The following is a 22,009-nucleotide window of genomic DNA, read 5'->3' as shown; positions in this document are numbered from 1 at the left end:
GTTTCCGTGAAAGTGTGACATACTTGAGGGACAATACTGCAGGTTTCCTCGGAAGACCATTCCTTCTGGAAAGCGTTGCCTAAGAGGGAAACATGTGGAAGTCACTGTGTTTCACGCGCCACCACAATAGACTCATAGCTCTGAACTCAGCAACAAGTCTTTCTGATGCACCTGGCAATCTCATGGCCATTGCCAGCTGCCACCTGCTTCTCCCGCCTTTTCCCGCTTTGCCGTTTGTCTTCGCCTGCATGGAAGACGTGCTCTGGGGGTGAAGAGGACCTCTGGTGCCCCTGGAGGAAAAGTGCCGGGCCATGTGGAACTTGCCTTTCTTGAAATGGTCTGTTTCAGCCTTTCCCAACCCTTGGTCTTCAGAGGCATTTGGACCACAACTCCCAGAATTCCCATCCAGCAGGGCCATTGGCTGGGAATCCTGGGCATCGCAGTCCAGACAAGACAGCGGGGGAAGACTGGTCGGGTTGCATTAAATGGGCCACCATCTTGGAAGCCCTGTGAGTTTCCACTGCAGGTGAGTTGTCTGACACACACTGTGCCCGGCCTGTGAATTCCTCTGGCCCAAGTTTTCCAGAGTGCCAATTTTAGGTGGCAAGCCGGGTGCAAATTAGGTCAACATGGAGCATTTCCTTTGAAAGAAGCTATTCAAAATGCCCTGTGCATAATTCCCATAGTTTGCGTACATTTGCAAACGGAGGAGGAGATGCCCCAGGTGGGGCTGAGGTGCCAAAAAGTGGCACTTATGTTCTGCCGCGGACAGAACCACTTTTGCGCATGGAACAAAGGGATATTGACAGTTGGAGAGAAAATGCTGGGCAGGGATGAGCCTGAGGAGCGAGGAATGGGGTTGACCCACATTTATGTCATGGGGAGCCCCCAGCTGGTGCACCCAAGTCATGAGAAGCTCATCCTTGAGACCATAAGAACTAGAAACTTGCTTTCTTATAGTAAACAGTGTACTTGGAATCTGGACTTCTGCACCCAGCGGTTTTGGATTGTGGAAGAGCAGGGTGCGTTGAGTGGGTGCTGCCTCTCCTCCTCCTCAAGGAAGCAAGAGAACGTTGCTTTCCAGGAGAACCTTCATGCCAGTCCTCTGGCTAAATTCCCTCCCCACTTTTTAAAGGTAAAGTTTTCACATAATTGCAGCCATGCCATGCTTGAAAATGCTCGCGGAGTTTTCCATCTCGGCACCTCCAGAATGAATCTGGAGATCTGAAATTGGAGTCAGCTGTGGCTGAGAGAGTCAGGCTGCCTCCTGGATGCAAAGCAGTCTGGGCACGGGAGCCCAGCTGAATTCGTGTAGCAACTTCCCTGGGGGCCTGGGAAGGCGGCCCCCAAGGCCGGTCTCGAGGCACGGGTTGCCTTTGGCCGGCTGGCGGGTGGGCGCTCTCCTGGGGCCCGCGGAGACGCTCCCATGCGGGGGGTGGCGAGTGGTTTGGGCAGAGCTTCCTTGCCGGCTGCAGGGGGCAGGCCTTTATGAGTGTGGCCACCACACACTCGGGCTTTGATTCCGTGCGATGGTGCTCGTTTTGCGGGGGCAGCTCCGGACGCCCCTTCCAGCCGCCTCGCTTCCCTGCCTGCAGCTTTGCCCGGATAGCTCTGTGTCTGCTTCTGCACTCCGGCCCCCAGCTTGGGGTCTGCCCCCCAGCCTGTAGGTGCCCCGGGCAGGGAAGGTTGCTCTGCCGAGCCGCCAGCCCTCCCAAGCACGGAGCAGAAGCCGCTGGGCACAGATTGGGACACTTGCCTCATCCAGAGAGGCCGGATCTCTGGTTATCCCCTGCAACCAGGCCGTTTCTTTGATGCCCCTTTAACGTTCTGAGGTCGGGAATCCTCTGGGGGTGGGGGCAGGCTTGCCTCAGCCCCCACGCTGGAGCCTGGCCGGGTCTTGTTTCCAGCACCTCCTGCAGGCATTTGCATTTCAGGAAGCCTCCTTTGGGTGACCAGCCCCTTTGTTATTGATACTTTCTTTGCATTCATAGTCCACTTTCAACACATGTCTTGCACTTCCCAGCATGAACGTGCATTTTCATGCTTTTCCTATCATCCCCGCCTGCCCTTCTGCCCACAGAGACAGGCCCAATATTATTATGGTGCTTCCCCAACCTCCAGAACAAGCCCAGCCTCCATTACTCAGGTTCTTTCCATCCCCCTATACTTCTTTAGGCACGCTGTGAAAGAGGCACAATTAGAAACAGCTGGTTATGAAAATGAATTTTTCCCTTGAAGGCAAGAGCAGAACTGTGCTCACGGAGAGGCCTGGCGGAGTCGGAACTGGCACGGGTCCCTGCCGCTGCGCGCTCGCTGCTTGTTCCTGAGCGCTGCCTGGCAGCCTCTCCGTTCTCATGGCCTCATCCGAGACTGCAGCTCCCGCCCCGTTCCCCCTCTGCAGCACATCCACACCAACTACCTTGGGCATCGTCTGAAACCCCAAAACTGTGTTTTGTGAGCTGGGATCTATTATGGATTTTGGTGCCACTTCTGCATTTGCAAGCAGTGCCGTCTCAGCCTCATTAACGCCCCCACTGAAAAGAGAGGGAAAACCACCTAGAGAACAAGCCGTTCGGCAGTTCGGAGTCAAAGAAGAGCTGGCCCTGAACGCGTCAGTGGGAGATCGTGGCAACTTGGAAGTGTTTTGGCAATTTGCGTGCCTGAGAGTTGTGCCCAGGAAATGGGGCCAGGAACCAGCAGCATGGTTAGAACAGCCTCAGTTTGGGGACTGCAGCTACTATCATCCCTGACCAGTGGCCATGTTGGCTCGGGCTGATGGGATCGGGGTTAGTGCAATGGCAACATTTGGACGGGCACAGCTTCTCCATTCCTAACTGAAGACTCGGCCAGCACATTCCCGACGAGCGGTCCAGTCGCCGCTCTGTGCCGTCCAGTCGTTTCTGACTGATGGCAGCAGTCCAAACAGTGCCTCCAACGTGGTCGCTCCAGAATAGCCCTGAGTGGGATGGTGGAAAGTGGCATCCTGCACCAGCAGGGAGGTGCACCCGGTGGCTTTCTTGGCCCCTTCCCACTCTACTATTCTAGGATTCTATAATGGTCACCTCAGGATGGGAGCTTCCTTTATAGAATCAGCCCATCTCGTATTTGGTCTTGCGTCTGCAGCTTCCCTTCGTCTGATTGTCGTCTTCGCCGGGCCTCGATGAAGCTCTTGTGCAGCAGCGGTTTGCAAGGTCAGGCTGGTGTAGGATGCGTTACTGCAGCCTAGTCTGGCATTCCTTGGAATTTGCTTTAATTCCTGCCCCATTCCTCTGGCTCTTTAATCTGAGTGATTCACAAAACAGTGTTCCTGTGACAAAAGGGTGAAGCGTCAACTCTTTGCCGCTTCTTGCTCACTAAGCTGTCTGTTGTGTGAATGATTGGGCTTGCGTTGCCTCCTAGGAAAAAGAACCCAAGTGCATCCAACAAGATGGAGAATACGTGGCTCAGCAGAATTGGAAGACCTCAGAGTAATTGTGGTTAGCAGTCTAAATTTGAGCCAACAATGGGATGCAGCTGCAAAAAGGGCAAATGCTATTTTGGGGTGCATTAATAGAGGTACGACTTTCAAATCAAGAGAAGTAACAGTTCTCCCATATCCCTCACCAGTCAGACCTCATCTGGAATTCTGTGTCCAGTTCTGGGCACCAAGGTTTAAGAAGGATTTAAGGAAAATTAGAAAAGGTTCAGCAGAGAGCAACAAAAATGATCCATGATTTGGAAACATTGCCCTACGAGGAGACTGAGAGAACTAGAGAAGGCTGAGGAGGGACATGGCGTCCCTCTACAAGTCCCTCAAAGGCTGTCACAAAGAGGAAGGACAAGCTCTTGCTGATACCAGCGTGTAGGACACAGAATAATTGGCTTCTGATGGTTAGGACCCCTAGGATATGGAGTGGGCTTCCAAGGGAGGTGGTGGAGGCCCCATCAGTGAGGGTGTTCGAGGAACGGCTGGACATGCACATCTTGGGGATTACGTGAGCAGCGCTGGCCGAAGCTGGGAGTCAGCCTAGATGGCCCAGGAGGCCCCTTCAGGCTTGTTGCATGCGTGTGGTTTTTCTTCTTCTATGTTTCTAAGTTGTGCAATCCAGGGTTGAGCTAGATATCTGGAAAAGTTTCCTCCCTGTCAGAGCAAAACAACAGTGGGACCAGCTGCCCGGAGAGGTGGGGGGCTCTCCCACCCTGGAGTCACTCAAGGCAAAACTGGGCAGCCACCTGAGTGGAACGGTGTAAGCAGGTGTCCTGCCACAGCAGGGGGCTGGACCCAGTGGTCCCTCCCAAGTCCACTGTTCCATGATTCTGTTTCTGAGGTAGGCGCTTGTCCAGGTAGTCCTGGACTGGTGTGGGGTGGCCGGCATCTGCACTGTGGACCTTCCTCACCAGGAGTGAGCCTGTGGGTGGATCAGTTGAGGAAGAGTGCCCTTTCTCTAGCAGGCCCCTCTGAGAATCCGGGCTCTTCCTCCGAAGGGGCCGGGGGTGCGGCTCGGCCTGCGGTGTGGTCCCTGAGCGCTCCCCGTGGGCTTGGCAGTGGACGGAGCGGCTTGCCTTCCCCATGCCACAGGCCGCTTTCCCCTGGGATCTGGCAGCATTAAAAGCTTTCCTTTTTACTTTGCTTTTAGAGTTTCAGAGTTACCCTTTTGATGGGACTTCAGGATCATTAGTGAAGCTCTAAAAGTCAGTGGAGGGTCATACCAGTACTGGGGCCGATGGAAATGCCAAAAAATAGCCCGCAGGCTTTTGAGCCTCGCAGAAGTCTTCTTTGTGCTGAATGCTGAGCGAAAGAACAAAGCTGGGCTGGGGAAAATGGGCTTGATGAGAAAACCCCCACGCCTGCTGGCTTTTATATTTTCGGAAAGAGGGGACAACCGTTCTTTGGGGGGACGGGGTTGGTCCTGCAGCCCTCGCTGATCTGACCGTAGGAGAGCTGCCTCTGATTAATTCTTCCAGCTGCTCCTGCATTCCGCCTCCTGGCGTTACTTTTGCTTTGCGTCCAACCTGATAGATTTCAAACCTTAACCACTCTTGGGATAATTCAGTTGTGCATTCTGGGTCATATAAAGGAAGATCTGGAATAACCACCCCCCAAACGGGTAGCTCTAGACTTTGGGGGGCTGCAGAATAGAATTGCTTTGAAAGTCAGTACAATCACAAATCCGCCGTCGCTGGTGTCAGGTCGGATTGCTTCCTTCCCCCCCATCCTCTGCCCTTGCAACAACGCCGCCTCACTGGGCCCTGCTAGGAGCCTGGGAAGGGATGGCTGAAGAGCAAGCAAACACCCTTCTTGGTTTATAAGGGAAACCTGACACGAGGCGACTCTTGGCTCTACCTGGCATCCAGTCGGTTTGCCCTCCTCTTCGCCCCACTGCTCGCTCTTGTTCTTTTCTTCCCGCAATTTAGGTCAAATTTCAACATGCAGCGACTATTTCTTAAAGCAAACACCCTGCTGTGAAAATGAGTGGAAAATCGAGCTGGGTGCGAACGTCAGGAGCCCAAGAAGGGATTGAATGCCCTGGTCCCGTCTGGTTCCCCAGACAGCAGCCACTGCTTGGGCGGACCCCCCGTGGCTGTAGCAGGTTGTATTTGTTCCCATGGCTGGGCAGAGTGGCTGAAGAGCCCATCCCGAGCTGGGCCACTCTTGCAGAGCGAGGAATACGTGGGGATGGTGCCTGCGTCAGCCTGGCTGGCCTTTCCTGCCTGCAGCACAGATCCTCACAGAAGAGAAACTGTCAGTCCAGGGAGCCCACATCGGCCGACCCGGGTGGATCGTGGCCTTGCAACGCCTCGACTCGCAGTCCCTTGTGTAAGTGAGGGGTCCCGCAGTTGCGCGTGAGCCGACTTGGAGCGTCCGTGAAGTGCCGGTTGAAACCGTCAAACAGCAGAAAACAGTATGAATTCACAAAGCCGCAGCGCAGTAAAAGCCAGGAGCGTTAAAACAAGGCCGTGTTGTAATCTGCAAGACCAAAAGGAAGCACCTTTTCACCCTTGAAGGGCATGAAAGGGAGGGCCTTCATTTGCCGTTTCCTTTCTGCAGTTTGGGAGAAGCTCCACAGAAAGCCGCGAGATGGGCGCCCGGCTAAGGCCTCACAGGCCACGGGGCCTTGGGAGGCCTCTCCTGCAGAGCCTGAGCACCAGGCAGGTTCACAGTCGGAAGATGGTCCTGTAGACCACCGGGTCCTCGCTGCTTGAGGCTTTCAACCAGGGCGGGTCTTTCAGAACAGGTGTATCCTGATTTTGTGTATCGGCTAGCAACTACCTGCCGCATTTCATACCGGCTGGCCGTGCGGATTCTGTTCCGAAGAAAGCTACACAGGGAGAACTTGTTCGGAAGTGAATATCCCCATGATCAAAATGTTAATCGCTACTTCGAAAATTAAACTTCTGTGGTTCCACTTGCTGCCCTTTTCTTTCTTGCCGTGGACATTTGTGAGCTTGCGCTTGGTCTCTTGTGCATCGGGAACACAAAATGTAAAGCAAAATGTCAGCCGTACGAATGTGTACGCCAACCTGGGCGCTGGTCCAGAAACGGAGGCCTCGGCAATTGGGCTGGGACACAGTCCCAAAGGAGTGTTGCCCAGAGGCTACAAGAGAGCTTGGTGCAGCCAGATCATCATTTCTCTGGACACAGAGAAGCTCAGTTGAAGATGGAGAGCAGAGGTGTGGAATCTGTTGGAGACGGTGGGCAGAGGAGACGGGGAGACGGGCTGCCTTTTCCGGGCAACTGGCTTCCTCCCTATTACTGTGTCCGTCCAACCGCTCAAGAAAACAGGGAGGGTTAGGAACCCTTCTGCACAGAACCCCATTTGGAAATCCTCCTGCCAAGACGTGACAATTCCTCCGCCACACCCATGCTCCCCCTTTTTGTCCCTGTAAAATACTTTGTGGGAGACAAAGCCTGAAGTCAGGAGTGGGGAGCCTAGAAGTACCCGTGGCTGATTTGGAGGCATTTCCTTAAATGCTTGTTGTGTAAACATTTAAAAGCCTTCTTTGAATTTTTACATTATATTGGTAGCATTAAATCTTTGACGGCTACCTTTTTGGGACAGGCTGACCAGACTTGGGAAAAACCCAAACAGACCGTTCTGGATGCTGATTTTAGACTCCATAGCAATACGTTCTCTTACGAACGTTTCTGAGTCAAAGAGTTGCTAGAGGAAGCCCCAGGCCACTGGGACCCCTCTAAAGCAGGGGTCGGCAACCTGTAACACTCAAAGAGCCATTTGGACCCAGAAAAGAAAACACCGGGAGCCGCAAAACCCTTTTGACATCTAAAATGAAGATAACACTGCATATATCGTTTTTTACCTTTATGCTATGTATAAAAAAACTATAGTGTGTTGCATTTATGAAATCAATGAACTGCTACAGAGAAAACAAATTTTTATTTCTGCATGCAACAAAAACATTTCGAACTCAGAAAAAAAAGACGCTGGGTTGAAAGTTACAGTACTTTCAAATAAAATACTCAATGTCTATCAGAGTCTTCCTCGTATTTATGAAATAAAAAGCCAAACTTATATTATCCACTAGCGGCAAACCAAACATGCCACCTGCAGCAAACCAAAAATATCATTTGCTTCTGTGTGCCCTCATCCTTTTATCACGTGGTGAAATATTGAACAAACATCCCTCTCCCAATGTAATAATGTTGCTGGAATTTTAAAAAGAATCTTCTTAAAACAAAGAAGTAGATCTATATCTTCATTTTAATTTAGCTGCAGCTCTTGTTCAGTCACTAAAAACTGTTATTTTTAATCTTACATTATAAATTAGTAGGACTCCTTTCATATATTTTGAATAGGAGACCAGCTTCCTGCAGAGTCAAAGTCAGTGCTAAAGGGCTGCATGCATTAAACAGCAAACCCATGTCAGTAGTAAAAGCAAGTGAATCTACCCAGGTACCATTAACGGATTTATCCATGGCTGGAGGGGGGGAAAGCTCAGTAAATCAGGCCTGGTAGCAGATATAGGTGTGTTTAGCGACTGATTAGCAGATAAACAGTCAAGTGCTGTGAATTGTGACAGGTCCCAAGCGCAGCTTTTAACATTCAGATGAAGGAGATTGCGTTGGGACAAAGAGAATCTTTTCAGCAGCTTTTTGGTGTAACAGGAGAGCCTGCAGGAAGCTTGTTTAGCAGAGGAATGGAGCGATTTACTTAACTAGCTGATTTACTTAAAAAGCTAGCTGCTGCTTTCCTTCCTTCCTTCAAGCAGGTCAGCGACTGTGCCGGCGCATGTTTTGAGCGGCAGAGCCACAGCAGAGGGGTTCAAGAGCCACGTGCGGCTCCGGAGCCGTGGGTTGCCGACCCCTGGTCTAGAGGCTTACATTTGGAATGATGCCCTGGGTCACAAGAACATTATGCTAAATAAATGTCAAGGCCTCCTTTTCCAAGCCTTGCTACCGAAGACCCTGTGCATGATACCAGCAATTTGGCATGGCTGCTTTTACATGTAAATATGTGCTCTGGCAGGGAGAGGTGGGCCACCTTCTCCAGAAGCAAAGACTGGTGTCACTTTGAAGCAAATCTCTTTGCAGTCCCTGGGCTCTTCCAAAATGTATTCTTTTTCAGGCAGCAACAGCAGGGGGTTGAACCCAACGGCCATCTTGTTCCCTTCTAGCCCTGCTATTCTATGATTCTGTGAAAGCTAATACCATAATAAATGCGGTAATCTTTAAGTTAGGGGTCGCCACATCCAGCCCTTCCAATGTTTTGGATTACAATACCCATCAGCTCTAACCAGCAGTGAAGGATGCTGGGAACTGCAGCCCAGAGAAGCTGCCGGCCCCGCTTTGATGGCGTTGCAGGCTAATCTGATACTTTTTGCTCTAAGAGACTCCCGTGGCGTTCGGACACATTTAACGCTCCGTCTCACACACGTGTGTGTGCGCACACCTGCCCTGTGTGGCAGCCACCCTCTCTCTCTGCCAAAGGACTGCAGCGGGCTGAGCAATGGCGGTTTTCCATTACTTGGAGTCCCACTTGCGTCAAAGGAAAAAGGCCCGGCACCTTCGCCCGTGTCGGTAATTAGTGCACTTTCCGTCTGGAAAACGGCAGAGACTGCAGCAATTCGCTTGGCCACCCCGTTCCCCCAGAAGGGCAGCTGCTTCGCCGGCGCATCAAGGCCGTTCAGTCCACCGTGCACCATTTCTTTCTTGCGGGTGGAGCCAGAGCAGAAAGCTAAAAAAGACAGACATTTTTATTAAAAAGCTGGAATGGGGGCAGATGGTGTGTTTATTTGCCCTGCAGAATACGACTCTGTATCCCTGAGAGATGATGAAGCGCGTCGGAGAAGACGTGGAAGGCATGTCAAATGCCGGCGCTCTGGAGAGGAAAGGCCTGCTTTTCACTTACGTGCTCCCATAATGTTTTCGCATGCTAAACCATTGCAGCACGCCTGCATTCCTCGCGTTTCTTGGGGCACTGCTTGTTTTTATAGATTGTGGTAACCTTGTGCCCCCGTCATGCTCTTGGAAGCAGCATGGATTTGGAGAGGGGGAAACTGCTTCAGGACACTCAGAGGTTCTTCAGTCTGTCTCCGAGGAAGCACCCTTGTGATGCTGTTTTCCTGTCCAAGTAGCCAAAGATGTTTTCCAGTTCTGCTGAAGAAACTGCACATAGGACGCCATTTCTTCTTCCAGTGATGATGCTAATTGAAACCAGGAAAATCTTGAATGCCTCGACTGACGTTGGATTTGCACCATTTGTGAGGCTCTGGACCGTCCGTGGCTGAGCAACCCGACTCGCAGGAGCTGCAGAAAGAAATCCAAACCTCCCATCACTTGGCGCACGGCAATATATTTTACTCTGGGGGGAAAAACCAGTGAATAATCGTCACCTATCCCAGTTTGTTGATGTGCAGGCAAACCCGACAGAGAGCACAAAAATCAAATGCTGCTGAAATAAATCGCATGAGACTCTTGGAAGTTGGTTTCATGTCCACATTCGTGCTTTGGATATCCTCCGTCCGGCACCCCTAGAAGTCCAAAATTTTGTGGCATGCAGACGGGGTTTCTGCAGCTACAGGAAATGTATACAAACAGAAGGTATCCAGCTGCTTGTGTTTACTTTTACTTCGGCTTGCTTGTGCAATTCATATTTTCTGCTATCAAGAACAGGGGATAGTAGATAAGTAATAAATCAGAAATAATGACACCTGGTGCCAGAATATAGTATTATCCCCCTGAGAAGTATTCTCCATTTGTGTGTGTTTTTTTAATGGCTTTGTTTTTAAAAGGAAATACGGCAGGATAAAGAGCCTTTGCGCATGGCATTTTTCCCCTGCAATTTGCATTATTTCTACCGTTTTTAAGGCTGGTTGGTTCAGGGAGGCTAAGGAAATCATTAACATGCCTCCAGATGTTAATTGTGGCAAAAGGAGTCGGCAGTTTGACGGAATAAAGACCAAACAGTTTATTCCTCCAGGGACACCAGGATGCTGACTTCCAGGCGGTGGCTCTGCGCGTATGTGTGGTGGGGATGGGAAGCTCTGTCGCCTGCTCGGGATGGTGCTCACCGTGCGCAGAATAGCCACTGTCTTCACTTCTCCAGCACAATCCGCAGCTGGCTTCTTCATTGTGGCCCGGGCCCCGTTCCGGGTGGTTGTGTTGACATATGAAGCCCTAAACGGCCTAGTCCCCAGCTATCTTGGGGAGCGCCTGCACCCGTATGTGCCTTTGAGGTCTGTGCAGGGGGCCCTCCTGTGGAACCGTCCCTTGGGGAGGGGAGAGGGATGCCTGCTTGGAGCAGGGCCTTTTCTGCAGCTGCTCCCCACGTCTGGAATGCTCTCCCCAAGGAGTTTCGCCTGGCGCCTTCCTTCCTTTCTTTTTGGTGCCAGGTGAAGAACCTTCCTTTAAAAAAATAATAATAACTAATTGCCGTAAGACCTTAGTTTTATATTTTTTGCTGTAGTCTGTTGTTGCTTTTAATGTGTTGTGGCTTTTATTGTGTTTTTATCTTGTAGTTGCGAGCCACCCAGAGGTGGTGTTGCACTATTGGGTGGCATACAGATGTTTTGGGTGGGTAGGTAGGTTGTGGAATGAGGCCTGTGAACCTGTACCAGTGAGCTGTTCAGGGGCTAAGCAAGGTCGCTGTTATGCCATGGTGTCTTTTGGAGTTAACCAGAGGATTGGTTAGCCTGTAAAGGCCCTAATGCCAGGAAAAGTGGTTTGTTTGTATTGTAATCACAAGCCCTGAAAATTCCATTGCAAGAAGCTCGCACTTGGGAGTGCGCCTTCCCTTCCCTTCCCATCCCATAACCTGCAAGTTCTCTTTTCTTTCCTGTTCTTTGCACATGGAGCAACTGAAGGTGCTTCTGCTCTCTTCCTGAAGTGCATGGCTTTATCCAGCCAGGGACGGCATGCGGATGTTTAGACCACGGAGGAAGTCAGCTTGCTGGTTTATCCACTGTATACAGTGGAGAGCCTTCCAACATAACAGACTGTAGTTTGAAGTGCAAGGAAAATTTGCAAGTAGCCAAGTTCGGCCTGAGCAAACAATTGGTGCCGTCCCCCACCCCCTCACACACACACATTTCCAATTTTGTGCGTAACTCAAAAGTCAGAAGACTGTTTTGTTACCTTGGAGAACTTCAATCTGGGGCTGGGCTTGAAGAAATAAAAGCACGTCGCCAGGAGCAGTCCGTGCATCCAGCTAGGCAGTCGTCGTGAGTGAAACCTTTTAAATGGCATTTTCTCTGTGCGTGCTCGTTCCTCGATTCCACCTTGGTGGAGTGTATTTGTGTGCTGCTGCATTGTCGAAAGGGACTGTGCACCATTTCTGTGCTGCTGGCAGAAGGATGCGTTGAAAGGCATGGCAAGCAGGCCCAACCTGTGTTTGGCTGTGAAGCAGTTCTGTTCTGGTGTGGTTTTGGGTTGGGTGGAGGAGAAATTGAATCTGGGCTTAGAGGTATACATCGGTGGGTTTTGTACACCTTCGTCTGTACAAATGATTCCCGTGCACCTCCGGATATGGACACAGTTCAACTCACTAGCTCATCCCGGGGGTCAAAACCTCCCCAGGGAGCTGCATTCGGGGGCGGTTTTTTTGGAGTTCAGTTTGAGTTACAGTGAAGGCTTCCCAAGAGTTCGGCTCTGCCTTTCCCCCACTGTCTCCCCATAGCAGGGAAGGTCTTTCTAATGTTATAGTTACCTGCAAACATTGGTGTTCTCCTGGGCGGGGGTAGCTGGAACCCAACAGTGTTCCATCTCTCCTTCTAAAAAAAATGTTGCTTGGAATTGCAGTCTCTTGCAGCCACGGCATCCCCGTTAAAGCAGGGCTTAAATTACATGCTTGACTGTGGCGTTCCCCCTTTTCTTTCAGAATCTCTGCCAAGTTACAATTTGCTTAATGAAATCCTGCAATTTTGTTCAGTGGGGATATCTTTTGCAGATGTTGACTTAACCCACGTTTGAGTCCCCCCCCTTCTTTTAAACGTGAACCGTGCCGTTTCATTTCTCTTCATCCTGTTCTTTTTCTTGTCTCAAGTAAGTGATGGTTCTGCTCTAGTTTTGCTCGGTGGAATGCCGGACGCCAGCCGTTCGCTTTGCATGCAACGGGAGAGACCAGGCAGACGCAGACGCTGCCTCTGCCTGGCCCTCTTGCTCTCTCCCCAAAAAGCAATAAGAAATCTTACAAAAATAAACCATAGTAAATAGAACTTCAGCGTGTGCCGTCGCTAGGCTCTTCCCCCACCCGCAGATTCATAACAGCAAAACCAATCGAATGTCTCTTTCCCTCTGTGTTGTCTTCTGCTGGCTCTGGTGTGGGGTTTGGGGCCCTGGGGGTTATTTCATTTAGACCTGTCCTGCCTCCCCCCAGCCCTGTTCTCGGGCTCTGCCCCGGACCCAGGATCCAGATGCCAAGGCATCCTCCCCAGTTCATCCGTCTGTCCGATTGCGCTGATGTTTTGGGGCGTCGGGCAGAAGGCAGCAGAGCCTGCCGGAAATGTCCTGCCGCTTGCCGCTGCCGCGGTGACGTGGCCGCCCATCAGCATCGCTGGGACCCCACCCTTCCTCCAGGAGCCCCACAATGGGCCGCTGGGGATTGCTCCATTTTGCCAGCGTGATGGGAGGGACAGGAAGAGTGTCTCCTGCCTAGAGGCCCCTGGCCAAGGAAACCCAGCATGTTTCATGGCCAAGAAGGGATTTGACCCCGGGCCTTGCCTGCCCGAGGCCCAATCCCAGGCCGCCACCAGACTGTCCTTGCACCAGCTCCCTCCAAGGGGCCGGCCCCAGGCCCGAGTCATTCTCGGATGGTCATTCCTAAGGGAACGCCCTGCACCCCATGCCAGCTGTGGGGGTGCTTCAGTGGGTGTTCAGCGGTGAAGGGAAAAGGTCCTCCACGTGTTTCACGGCCCCTGCATCTCTGTGCTCGCGTGCGCCAGCCTTCCCAGCGAATCCGCAGCCCTCGGGGGACTCCCTTTTCGTTTGCACCTGTGGGAGTCCCGGCAGGAGAGACCACCAGAAATGAAGCGCAGCGGCGTCAGAGACGGGGGGTTTCTTTCCTGCGGAGGCCAGCTCATGAGCAGGCCTTCCTGCCTCTTGCGGTTGCCGCACTGGAGCAGCAGAAGGGAGTTGACAGGCGCAAACGGTGCCCACCTCCGCCCGCATAGGAAGTGGTTAGCCGGGCCAGGAATGTAACTTGCACCCTCAGGATTAATTAATAACGTGCACTGGCTCTGTGCCACTCACCCAGGAGTGGAGAGATAACGCCAACAGAAGAGCGGGCGTGCACGGTGGGGAAAGGAGGTCTCCTAATGAAGTGGCATGTTCGAGGGAGGGGATGGCCCCCTGGGCCCTATTTCTTACAGCAAGCTCGGATTTTTTGGAGTCATCAGACGTTTTCTGCAGGACACCGGAACCAAGCGTCCCTAACTGCTAGTGGGGAATGATGGGTGTTGCAACCCTGGGTACTTGGAGGGCACCAGGCTGGGATCTGATGCTGGACGCACAGGGAAGGATGGTTTTGCTTGCTCCTCTCCTGCACAGCCCTGGGAAGCCGGGGAAGAGCCAGGGTGGAGATGAGTGGACATGCTCACGCTCAGCTGGGAGTGTGCGGGTTGCACCCACATTTGAGAAGGAGGCTTCTTACTCCTGGGAGGTTTTGCTCCTGGAGACCCTCCCGAGCATCCTGCAATTTGCTTTGGTCCATGTGCCGGGCTCCTCTGCCATGGCAGCCGTGGGGGCACCTGCTCACACCGCCTTCCCCCACGCGATGCAGGGGCATCCGTGGTCCTGCTTCACAGTCCGACTAGGCAAGCGAAAGGCACCCGCGAGGAAGGGTCTTGGAAGAAGGGGCGGGGAGAGCTCACAAATGACTTAACTCCGAAGGCATGTCTCTGAAGCGCTGGCTTGTACAAACAAGTGAAAACGCCGCTCCGACAATGCCCCCAGCCTGTCACGGATCGCTTGTCTCGGGACGCGCCAATCTCGCTCCGTGAGCAATGAAATAAGGGGGAGGGAGAGCCAGTGGGTTGTAGGCCGTGCCTCTTGTCAAAGTTTCCACCACCAGATAACTCGCTCGCGCTCCATTGGAGCTTTTAATGTAATGGGATAGTTTCGGAGGCTGGGTTAGGGTGCTTTTATAGTGATGCATTCCAGTCGAAACTTGTAAGACGGAGGTATTTTAAGTATACTGGCTTGATGAAAACGATTCTAAGCATTGTTGGGACAGGATTGAGGGGGACGGGTTGAGCAAGACTTTTTTTTTCCTTCTGTGCTAGAACGGGACCATTTTCTTCTGGACAATTTTTAACTTCTTCCTTACTCAGCAACTTGTTAAGAATAATAACTCTTGGCGATCTTTCCTGCTAGCAGCAAAGGCAGAAGAGGTACAGCCTGTGGAGTTGGGAGCAAGATAAAGGCCTTGTAGACGTTTGCAAGTTTCTTGTCCTTATGAAGGTGTGCTTGTGGGTAATTGATGCCTGGTAAATAGTTCAAGCAAGTTGGGTCAGAATAGGTTTTGGAACGACTGGACATGCCAGCCTTGCCCAGTCATTTGTCAGACTAGCAAAACCATAAGCATGTAAAAAAAATTATTTCTTTTAAATGACAGAACAAATCAGGAAAAAGGAGAGTATGGTTCAATTTGCACAATGGGCATTTATTGATTATTTCTTCATTAAAGTTGTGTAAAAGTTGCCCATTAGCAACATGCTCTGCAGTACATGGGTCACACTCGCTCCGGGGATCCTGGTCTTTTCCCAGCTAGAATATTGGATCCTTTGGTAGGTTTCTTTTTGCACAGCTTGTATTTGGCACGGGTTGAAAGAGAATTGTGAACTATGCCGGGCAGGAGTGTTGCCCTGAGAGCTGTCCTCCAGCTAGTGCATTGTTCAGGCGATGGCCCACCGTGTGCCCACGCAGCTTCTCCCATGTGGTTCCGCTTCATTCCTGCCTCCACCCCACGGGACCCGGCTGGCGCCTCCATCCGCGCCTCTTGCGACGAGCAGGCGCTTCGGTCCTTCCGGGGTTCTGGCCTCCCAGATGCCGGCCAAGCCTCTTCTCTCTCCCCAGGACTCGGTATAGCTCTTTAAGGCTGTAGGAAGCGAAGAGGAGGCGGAGTTGGTGTGCCCGGAATAGCCCAGCTCGGGGTCATCCCTGGAAAGGGACCGGCTCACACCAAGCGGCCCCCTCATAGAGGCGCTGAGCTCTGCTTATGTCGCCCTTGGGCTTTCCTGTCCAATGAGGAGGCCCCGGCCTGGAGGAAAAGCGCGGGTTGCCGGCCCTTGCAGGGAATGGGTGATGCGTAGGGAGACCAGGCGCTGTGTCAGAGGGCGGCGGGTGGATCTTGGCTGCACCCCGTCACTCTGCTTCGCAGCAGTGCCCACCCTTCCCTGGGATCCCCATCTGTTATGGGAAAGGGGGCATTCCAAAGGGGTCCGTGTGATGTCAGAGCAGTGGCCTGTTTCACTGGGGGCTGGCAGGCGCTCCCCAGGGTTCCAGGTGGGCGTCCCAGACAGACATTCCCGCCACCTCTTCCTCTCTGCCCAGAGGCTGTGGCTGAGCACCAAGCTTAGGGACATGGACACAAGCACATCGCCTCCCACCCGATTCCCCTTCCGCCGCTTTGCTCCAAGCGGACTCCCCTCCAAATTTTGCTGGCAAGCCATTGCAGTGTGGCAGGCCCAGCTCAGAACAGCCTGAACCCGACGCACGTCGCCCTCCGTAGTGCCAAAACTGCATCCGCCCGCAAAATCCCGGTGGGAGGCTGCCCCCAGCAGGGTGGGTGGTGATGGCAGTGGGGAGGCCATGCGTTGCTCACCCCCTGGTAAATGCCTCACTCAGCCTGACGGGGCTGCTCCGGACCACCTGTGCAGGCCTTCTGCGGGAGCTTGTCCAAAAGCCTCCTCTTCCCTAAGCTCACCAGCCAAACTTGGGACAGCCAGTCCCATTGACTGCAGCTCGAGCCAGCTGCACGCGGTCACCGTGGCGTTCCAATGGGAAAACCTCATGAAGACATTGTTTCCCTGGTTCCCTGCACAAGCAGTTGGGAAAACAGCCATGATTAGCGGGAATACTAGCCATGCGCACCACGCCAGAAGCTCCGTTGAATTTGCTCAGACCACACAATGGGGATTTTTTTGCATTGCATTGCAAATTCAGAGTTTTGAGAAGGAATTCTAAGGGTTAAGTGGGGCTTCCTTTGAAGCACAGGCACACAACCACTGTATCTAATGGTGCTTTGGAAGTGGTGTAAGGGGTTAAGCAGACAAAGAAGTGTTAATTGCTCCCAGATTCCAGAATTTACTGAGGAAAGCCCCTGGTTCTACCGGGCTGGAAGAAGGCACACAGAATCTCTCTTCTTGGAAAGATGTGGTGGAAGTCAGTTGCATGCCGAGCTCCTCTTGAGTAGGTGTGCACAGAAACAGGATCGTTCCCATGCGCTGTGCCCAGGGGTGAGAAGGTGGGTTGTCCCATTTGACTGGCCGCTCTTACGTCTCCCGACCCGCCCAGCACCTCCCCTTGTGATTTTTCAGGTGTGTTGGCCTACAATTCCCACCAGCTTTGGCCAGGGTTGATGGGAGTTGGATGCGGAAGCATCAGCAGGATCTCAGCTTGCCTGCTGCTGTAGCAGAAGCCCAGCCCACGAAGAAATTGCCGGGACAGAGACTCGCAGCGGGCCGCACTTCTTGGGCGCTGCTAAAAACTCTGCCGTCCCTTCAGGTGTTTTACGTTGCGGCTCCTTGGATGCATTTCCGTGGGCTGTGCCAGATTTTATTCTGCAGCTCCTGCCGCCGCCCACGGGAGTCAAGAACCCCCTCCCCACCAGGACTGGGGAGTGTTTCGGGGCAGAAGGCACCCACTTCGCCTCCTCTCCTTGCCAGCAGGCAGCTCTTCTTGTCACTGCAGTTTCCACCGGGGACTTTTGCCATGCCTGCTGGCGGCGTTCCATGTCCCGGGCGAGCGGGGTGCCAGGGTGGGGAGTTTGGGCGAGGTGGCGGCCTGCAGTCATGGGTTACCAGCACCTCCCCACCTGCTGGGCAGGGATGGTTTTCCGAGGTGGAACGATGCAGGGGCATTCAGGGTTCTGGCTCTTCTGTCTTGCCCCCAAAGTGCTGGCCCCTGGTGTCCCAAGAGGAACCGTTCCTCCCCGACAGCAACCCTCAAACACTCTCATTTTCATAGATCCTTCTCTTGAGATGACACAAATCTACCTGCCGGCACAGAGGCTTGCTAGTGGCTGGAGAGCACGTCAGGCGTGCTTGCCGGGACCACTCGCCAGCTCACAGCCACGGAGCGCATGACCTCTCGTTCCTGGCCGCCCACCTACATTGCCTCTTCTCTGCGGCCCATGGCATGTTTCAGCCACTCTTTAGGATTTGCTTTACCTGAGCCGAGCTAAGAACTTTGGATGGGAGGCACCAACCCTGATAAGCATCTTCTAAATGTGGATTTTGCTTCTTAAAGTCCCTGCAGGTTTAGAAAAGCCCCGGGAGTACCTTTCGGGAGTACCTTTCGTCTGGGTGCTAATTCACTCCAAAAACTCAGGGGAAAGAGGCTTATCAAATTATGGGTGGGATTATTTGCATATTCCCAATTACTACAAATTATTAAGATAATTTGTAAACTGATGGGGCCGGGGAGGAAATATTTTCTTCCCGTTTACATGTAAATAGGAACTTCCCCTCCTGACAGTGTTGGAGCATCTCCAGGAAAGGGGCTTGCTTGATTAATAAAACATGAGAACATATTTGAACTCCAGCCAAATAGTTTGTCCATTGCATTGTCTGTCTGAGAGGTGGGAAAAACTCAATTATCTCCTGCCCCTCCCTTTCCCTTTCAAAATTGCAGAGTTACAACTCGAGTTAAACTCTAACAAAGCCGTGCGAGTTGGAGATTGTTCCCCAGGCAAGTAAGGTCCACGAAATCTGAGGTAGAAAAGGGGCCGGGGCTGCCGGGGGCGGGTCGGTCTCTGTCTTCGAAATCCGGCGAGTCAAAGACTCCCTGAAGCAAAAGGATGGGCCTCTGCGTGAGAGTTAATCAGACTTGATGGCGTGAAGGCAAAGGGTCGGGAGGCCACAGTCTTGCGGCAGATTGTTAGGGAGCTGAATGCCAACCTCGTGAGCCCCAGCGCCTGGCCAGGTTTCCGGACGCTCCGCAGGCCAAGAATGCCGGACTGACGCTGTGCGCCTTCGTTCCAGCCAGAGCCGAGGAGGAGACCCAGTCGCCAAGCCGCGCAAGCTGAGAGGCCGCTGTTGTCTTGCAATTTTCTGTCTGCTTCTTGATTCAAGGCTGGCATTTTGGCGTTGCCGAACCTGCTCTGGCCAGCGAAAGGGAGACGTGCTTTGCACGAGCTGGCTGGGAAGGGGAAGGCGCTCGTCTCCTGATGGTTTGGGCTCCTGGATGCATGCAAACTATCCTGGATCTGAGCTGGGCAGCTTTCTTTCGGCGCTGCCTTTGGAAATGGAGTGAAACGGGGGAGCTTGGCAGCGGTCGAGGCTGGGAGGAAGGGTCGAAGGGCTGTGTGTTTCTTCCGAACTTGTGCACTGTGGGCCCCCTCGGACTCACCCTGCTACTCCACTCTTTGCTTGCCCATCTAAAGGGGTCAGATGTGGGGGGAAGCGAAAAGCAGGCGCCCAGCAGGAAAGGGGCCCCCCAGGGTCAAGTGAAGGGTCCCTGCGCACATGCAGAGTAGGCAAAGTGAGGCGTTGCGAGATGGGTGGGTCGCCCGGGATGGGAGCGGTGCCCCTCCCTCTGTGCTTGCCGGGCCGGGAGGACAGGGCCTTTTGTGGGTGGCCCCATTTCTGCCTCCTGCCTGCGCAGGCCACGGCCGTTCCGAGTGGCCTCGGGAAGCTGTGGGCTCTGGACGCTGCACGTGAGCCGGGAAAAGCACGCCTCTCCTGTGTGGGGCACACGCACTGAGGGCTCCTGGAAACTCATTCTCGGCGGCTGTGAAAGGAGGGCTCCGTGGCGCCAGGTGCTGCAGCCATGCTTCCAGATGGGGGCCCCGCAAGGCACGTGGCCGTTGTGGCACCGGGGCCAGAGGGGCTGGGCGAAGCATCCCTGTCGCTGCTGTGGCCGTGGCAGCCCTGCGGGGCTTCGGGGGGGGGGGGGCTGCTGAGCCTGCTTTGGGAGGGGCAGCTCTTCCTGGGAGGCGGGTGGATGCCTGGCGAGGGCAGTGGCCAGGCAGCTCTAGGCGCACCTTTCCAGGGGCAGGATGAGGGGCACCCCCACTTCTAAGCCCAGGCCTAGGTAATGTTAGCCTGGTCCTGTCGAAAGTCCGGCTTAACTCGCTTCCAGAACCCAAGTGCATTTTGAATGCACAGTGCTTGGGATTTTTTAATTTCCAAAATAAAATAAAATCTTACATCCTGCTTTTTTCTTACACTGAACTCAAAGTGGCTTACATTCTCCTCCTCCTCTCACTCTCATCCTTAATCCCCACAACAGCAACCCTGCGAGGTAGCTTGAACTGGGAGCATGTGACTGGCCCAGAGGCACCCGGTGGGCTCCATGGCTGAGCCGGGACTCGAACCCAGGTCTCCCGAGTGCCAGCCCCATGCTCTCAGCCCCTGCACCGCATGGAGTTGTTAGCACCTCTGCTGGTGTAAGACATTTCTCCTGCTTTTAATGCATCTGGCCTTTTGTTCCTCTTTCCCCAGACGCCACCATGTCCCCCGATGCAGTTAAACAAAGCCATTGGTGCAGCGTGGCCTACTGGGAGCATCGGACGCGGGTTGGGCGTCTCTACATGGTGTATGGACAGTCTGTCAGTATATTTTATGACCTACCTCAAGGAAACGGCTTCTGTCTTGGTCAGCTAAACCTGGACAACAGGAACGAGATTGTCCGGCGGACTCGAAGTAAGATCGGATATGGGATTTTGCTCAGCAAAGAACCAGACGGTGTTTGGGCTTACAACCGCAGTGAACACCCGATCTTTGTCAACTCGCCAACACTGGACATTCCCAACTGTCGGACTCTGATTGTGCGCAAAGTGATGCCCGGCTATTCGATAAAGGTCTTCGATTACGAGAAATCTTGCCTCTTACAGCACACCACTGACCTGGAGTACCCAGACGGACCTTTCGACCCCAACAGTGTCCGGATCAGTTTTGCGAAAGGCTGGGGCCCGTGCTACTCCAGGCAGTTCATTACCTCCTGCCCGTGTTGGCTGGAAATCTTGCTCAGCAGTGGCAGCGCGTAGCCGTTGGCCGGGAGGAGAACGACAAGGAGCACCGGCGATCCCAAGATATCATCTACCTAGATTTAATATAAAGTTTTATATATTATATGAAAATATATATTATACTTGTAATTATGGAGTCCTTTTTACAATGTAATTATTTATGTATGGTGCAATGTGTTTATGGACAAAAAACGGAAAATGCACTTTGGCTTGTAAGTCTTTCAGTACAGTTTTTTTAAGGAGGGAAAAAATACAGCAAAATTGGACAGCACCATGTTTTGGCTGTATAGTTTTTAAATAGTAATACCCAGACAAAAAGCTAATACCAGTCACTCATTGATAATAAAGTATTTGCATTATAGGTTGTCCTCTCAATTGTCTGTTTTTTAAACAAGGAAGATAGAAGGAAAGGTACTTCTTACGAGGTTAACCAACTGGCATTCTGGCATCCAAAATGGAAAAGAGATTGTTGTATATCCGGGGCACTTATTTCCCAGCTCCACAAGCAAACTCTTGCTTTATGGAAAGGGTTTTTGTACCTCTCATATCATGATAATTAGCATGGGGATGACGCCTGAGGAAACGGGCTATTCTGTGACCTGACAGATTACCCACCATCGGCGGCTCTTAAAAATCAGCACCTAAATAAGCCAGAATCCGTGCCAAGAGAGGGAAAAACGCCGTGTGAATCAATGGGCCAGCTGGAACGATGCGCCCTACTGCTTGCTCTGGACTGAGCGGAGGACCTCAGAAACACCCCAAAGGGCACCCGGCTTCCACTTTTTGAGGTGTCCCCCATCTCCTAGAACATGTGCAGACTGATCTTTGCAGCCTTGAGAGCCGGCGATGGTGGCCGGGGCGAGGCGGGGTGGAAATGAAACGTTCTGCTAAGGCTGAATTCTGCAATTGCACGCACCCGCAAGAGGTGGCCCTGCTCTGGAGCAATTTGCTCTATTCTTTTTGTGCCATAAGCAGGTCTTCTGAAAGGTCCCTCATTTGCATCCTGGGAGTTTGACCAGGATAAGGCAGGCCTGGAGAACTTTGGGCCCTCCATGGCGCACCCCCTCGTGTTTTCCCAGCCAACCCCTGTTTGGTATTCCCCGTTCTTGTGCCGTTTTTCCCCTTGTAAGCACCAAAATGCCTCTCCAAGGACTTCATTTTCAGCCCTGGAAAGCTTTGCTGAAATAGAAATTGGCTCTGTCTGAAACGGGGTTCTGAGAGGTGCTAAAGTTTGCATCTCCCGCAAGGCACAGAGAGAAGCTCGCCTCACAGCCTTGATGGGGCTTGGCACTCTTGGAGCAGTTTCTGGCAACATTTTGCTCCATAAGCGCCCGCATGGACTGATGCAGTGGACGGACCGTGGCAAATGGGTCGTTCTAGTTTTC

At 52.7% G+C, this 22,009-nt stretch overlaps 1 protein-coding gene across 2 annotated transcripts in view; it reads left to right on the top strand.

The window, feature by feature from the left end:
- Positions 1–20,985, top strand: part of SMAD6 (SMAD family member 6) — a 48,693-nt gene extending 27,708 nt beyond the window's left edge. For both annotated transcript variants that reach the window (XM_044445022.1, XM_044445021.1), the window contains one exon: positions 20,098–20,985. In XM_044445022.1, coding sequence (XP_044300957.1) covers positions 20,098–20,642 — 545 coding nt within the window. In that variant the 3' untranslated portion in view covers positions 20,643–20,985. The remainder of the gene's footprint in view (positions 1–20,097) is intronic.
- Positions 20,986–22,009: the final 1,024 nt, after the last annotated feature.

Source organism: Varanus komodoensis, unplaced genomic scaffold (assembly GCF_004798865.1).
Source record: "Varanus komodoensis strain SLA01 unplaced genomic scaffold, ASM479886v1 scaffold46_3, whole genome shotgun sequence".
Classification (NCBI taxonomy): Eukaryota; Metazoa; Chordata; class Lepidosauria; order Squamata; family Varanidae; genus Varanus; species Varanus komodoensis.
The sequence above is the reverse complement of the archived record's forward strand: the minus strand, read 5'-3'. Positions and strand labels throughout refer to the sequence as shown.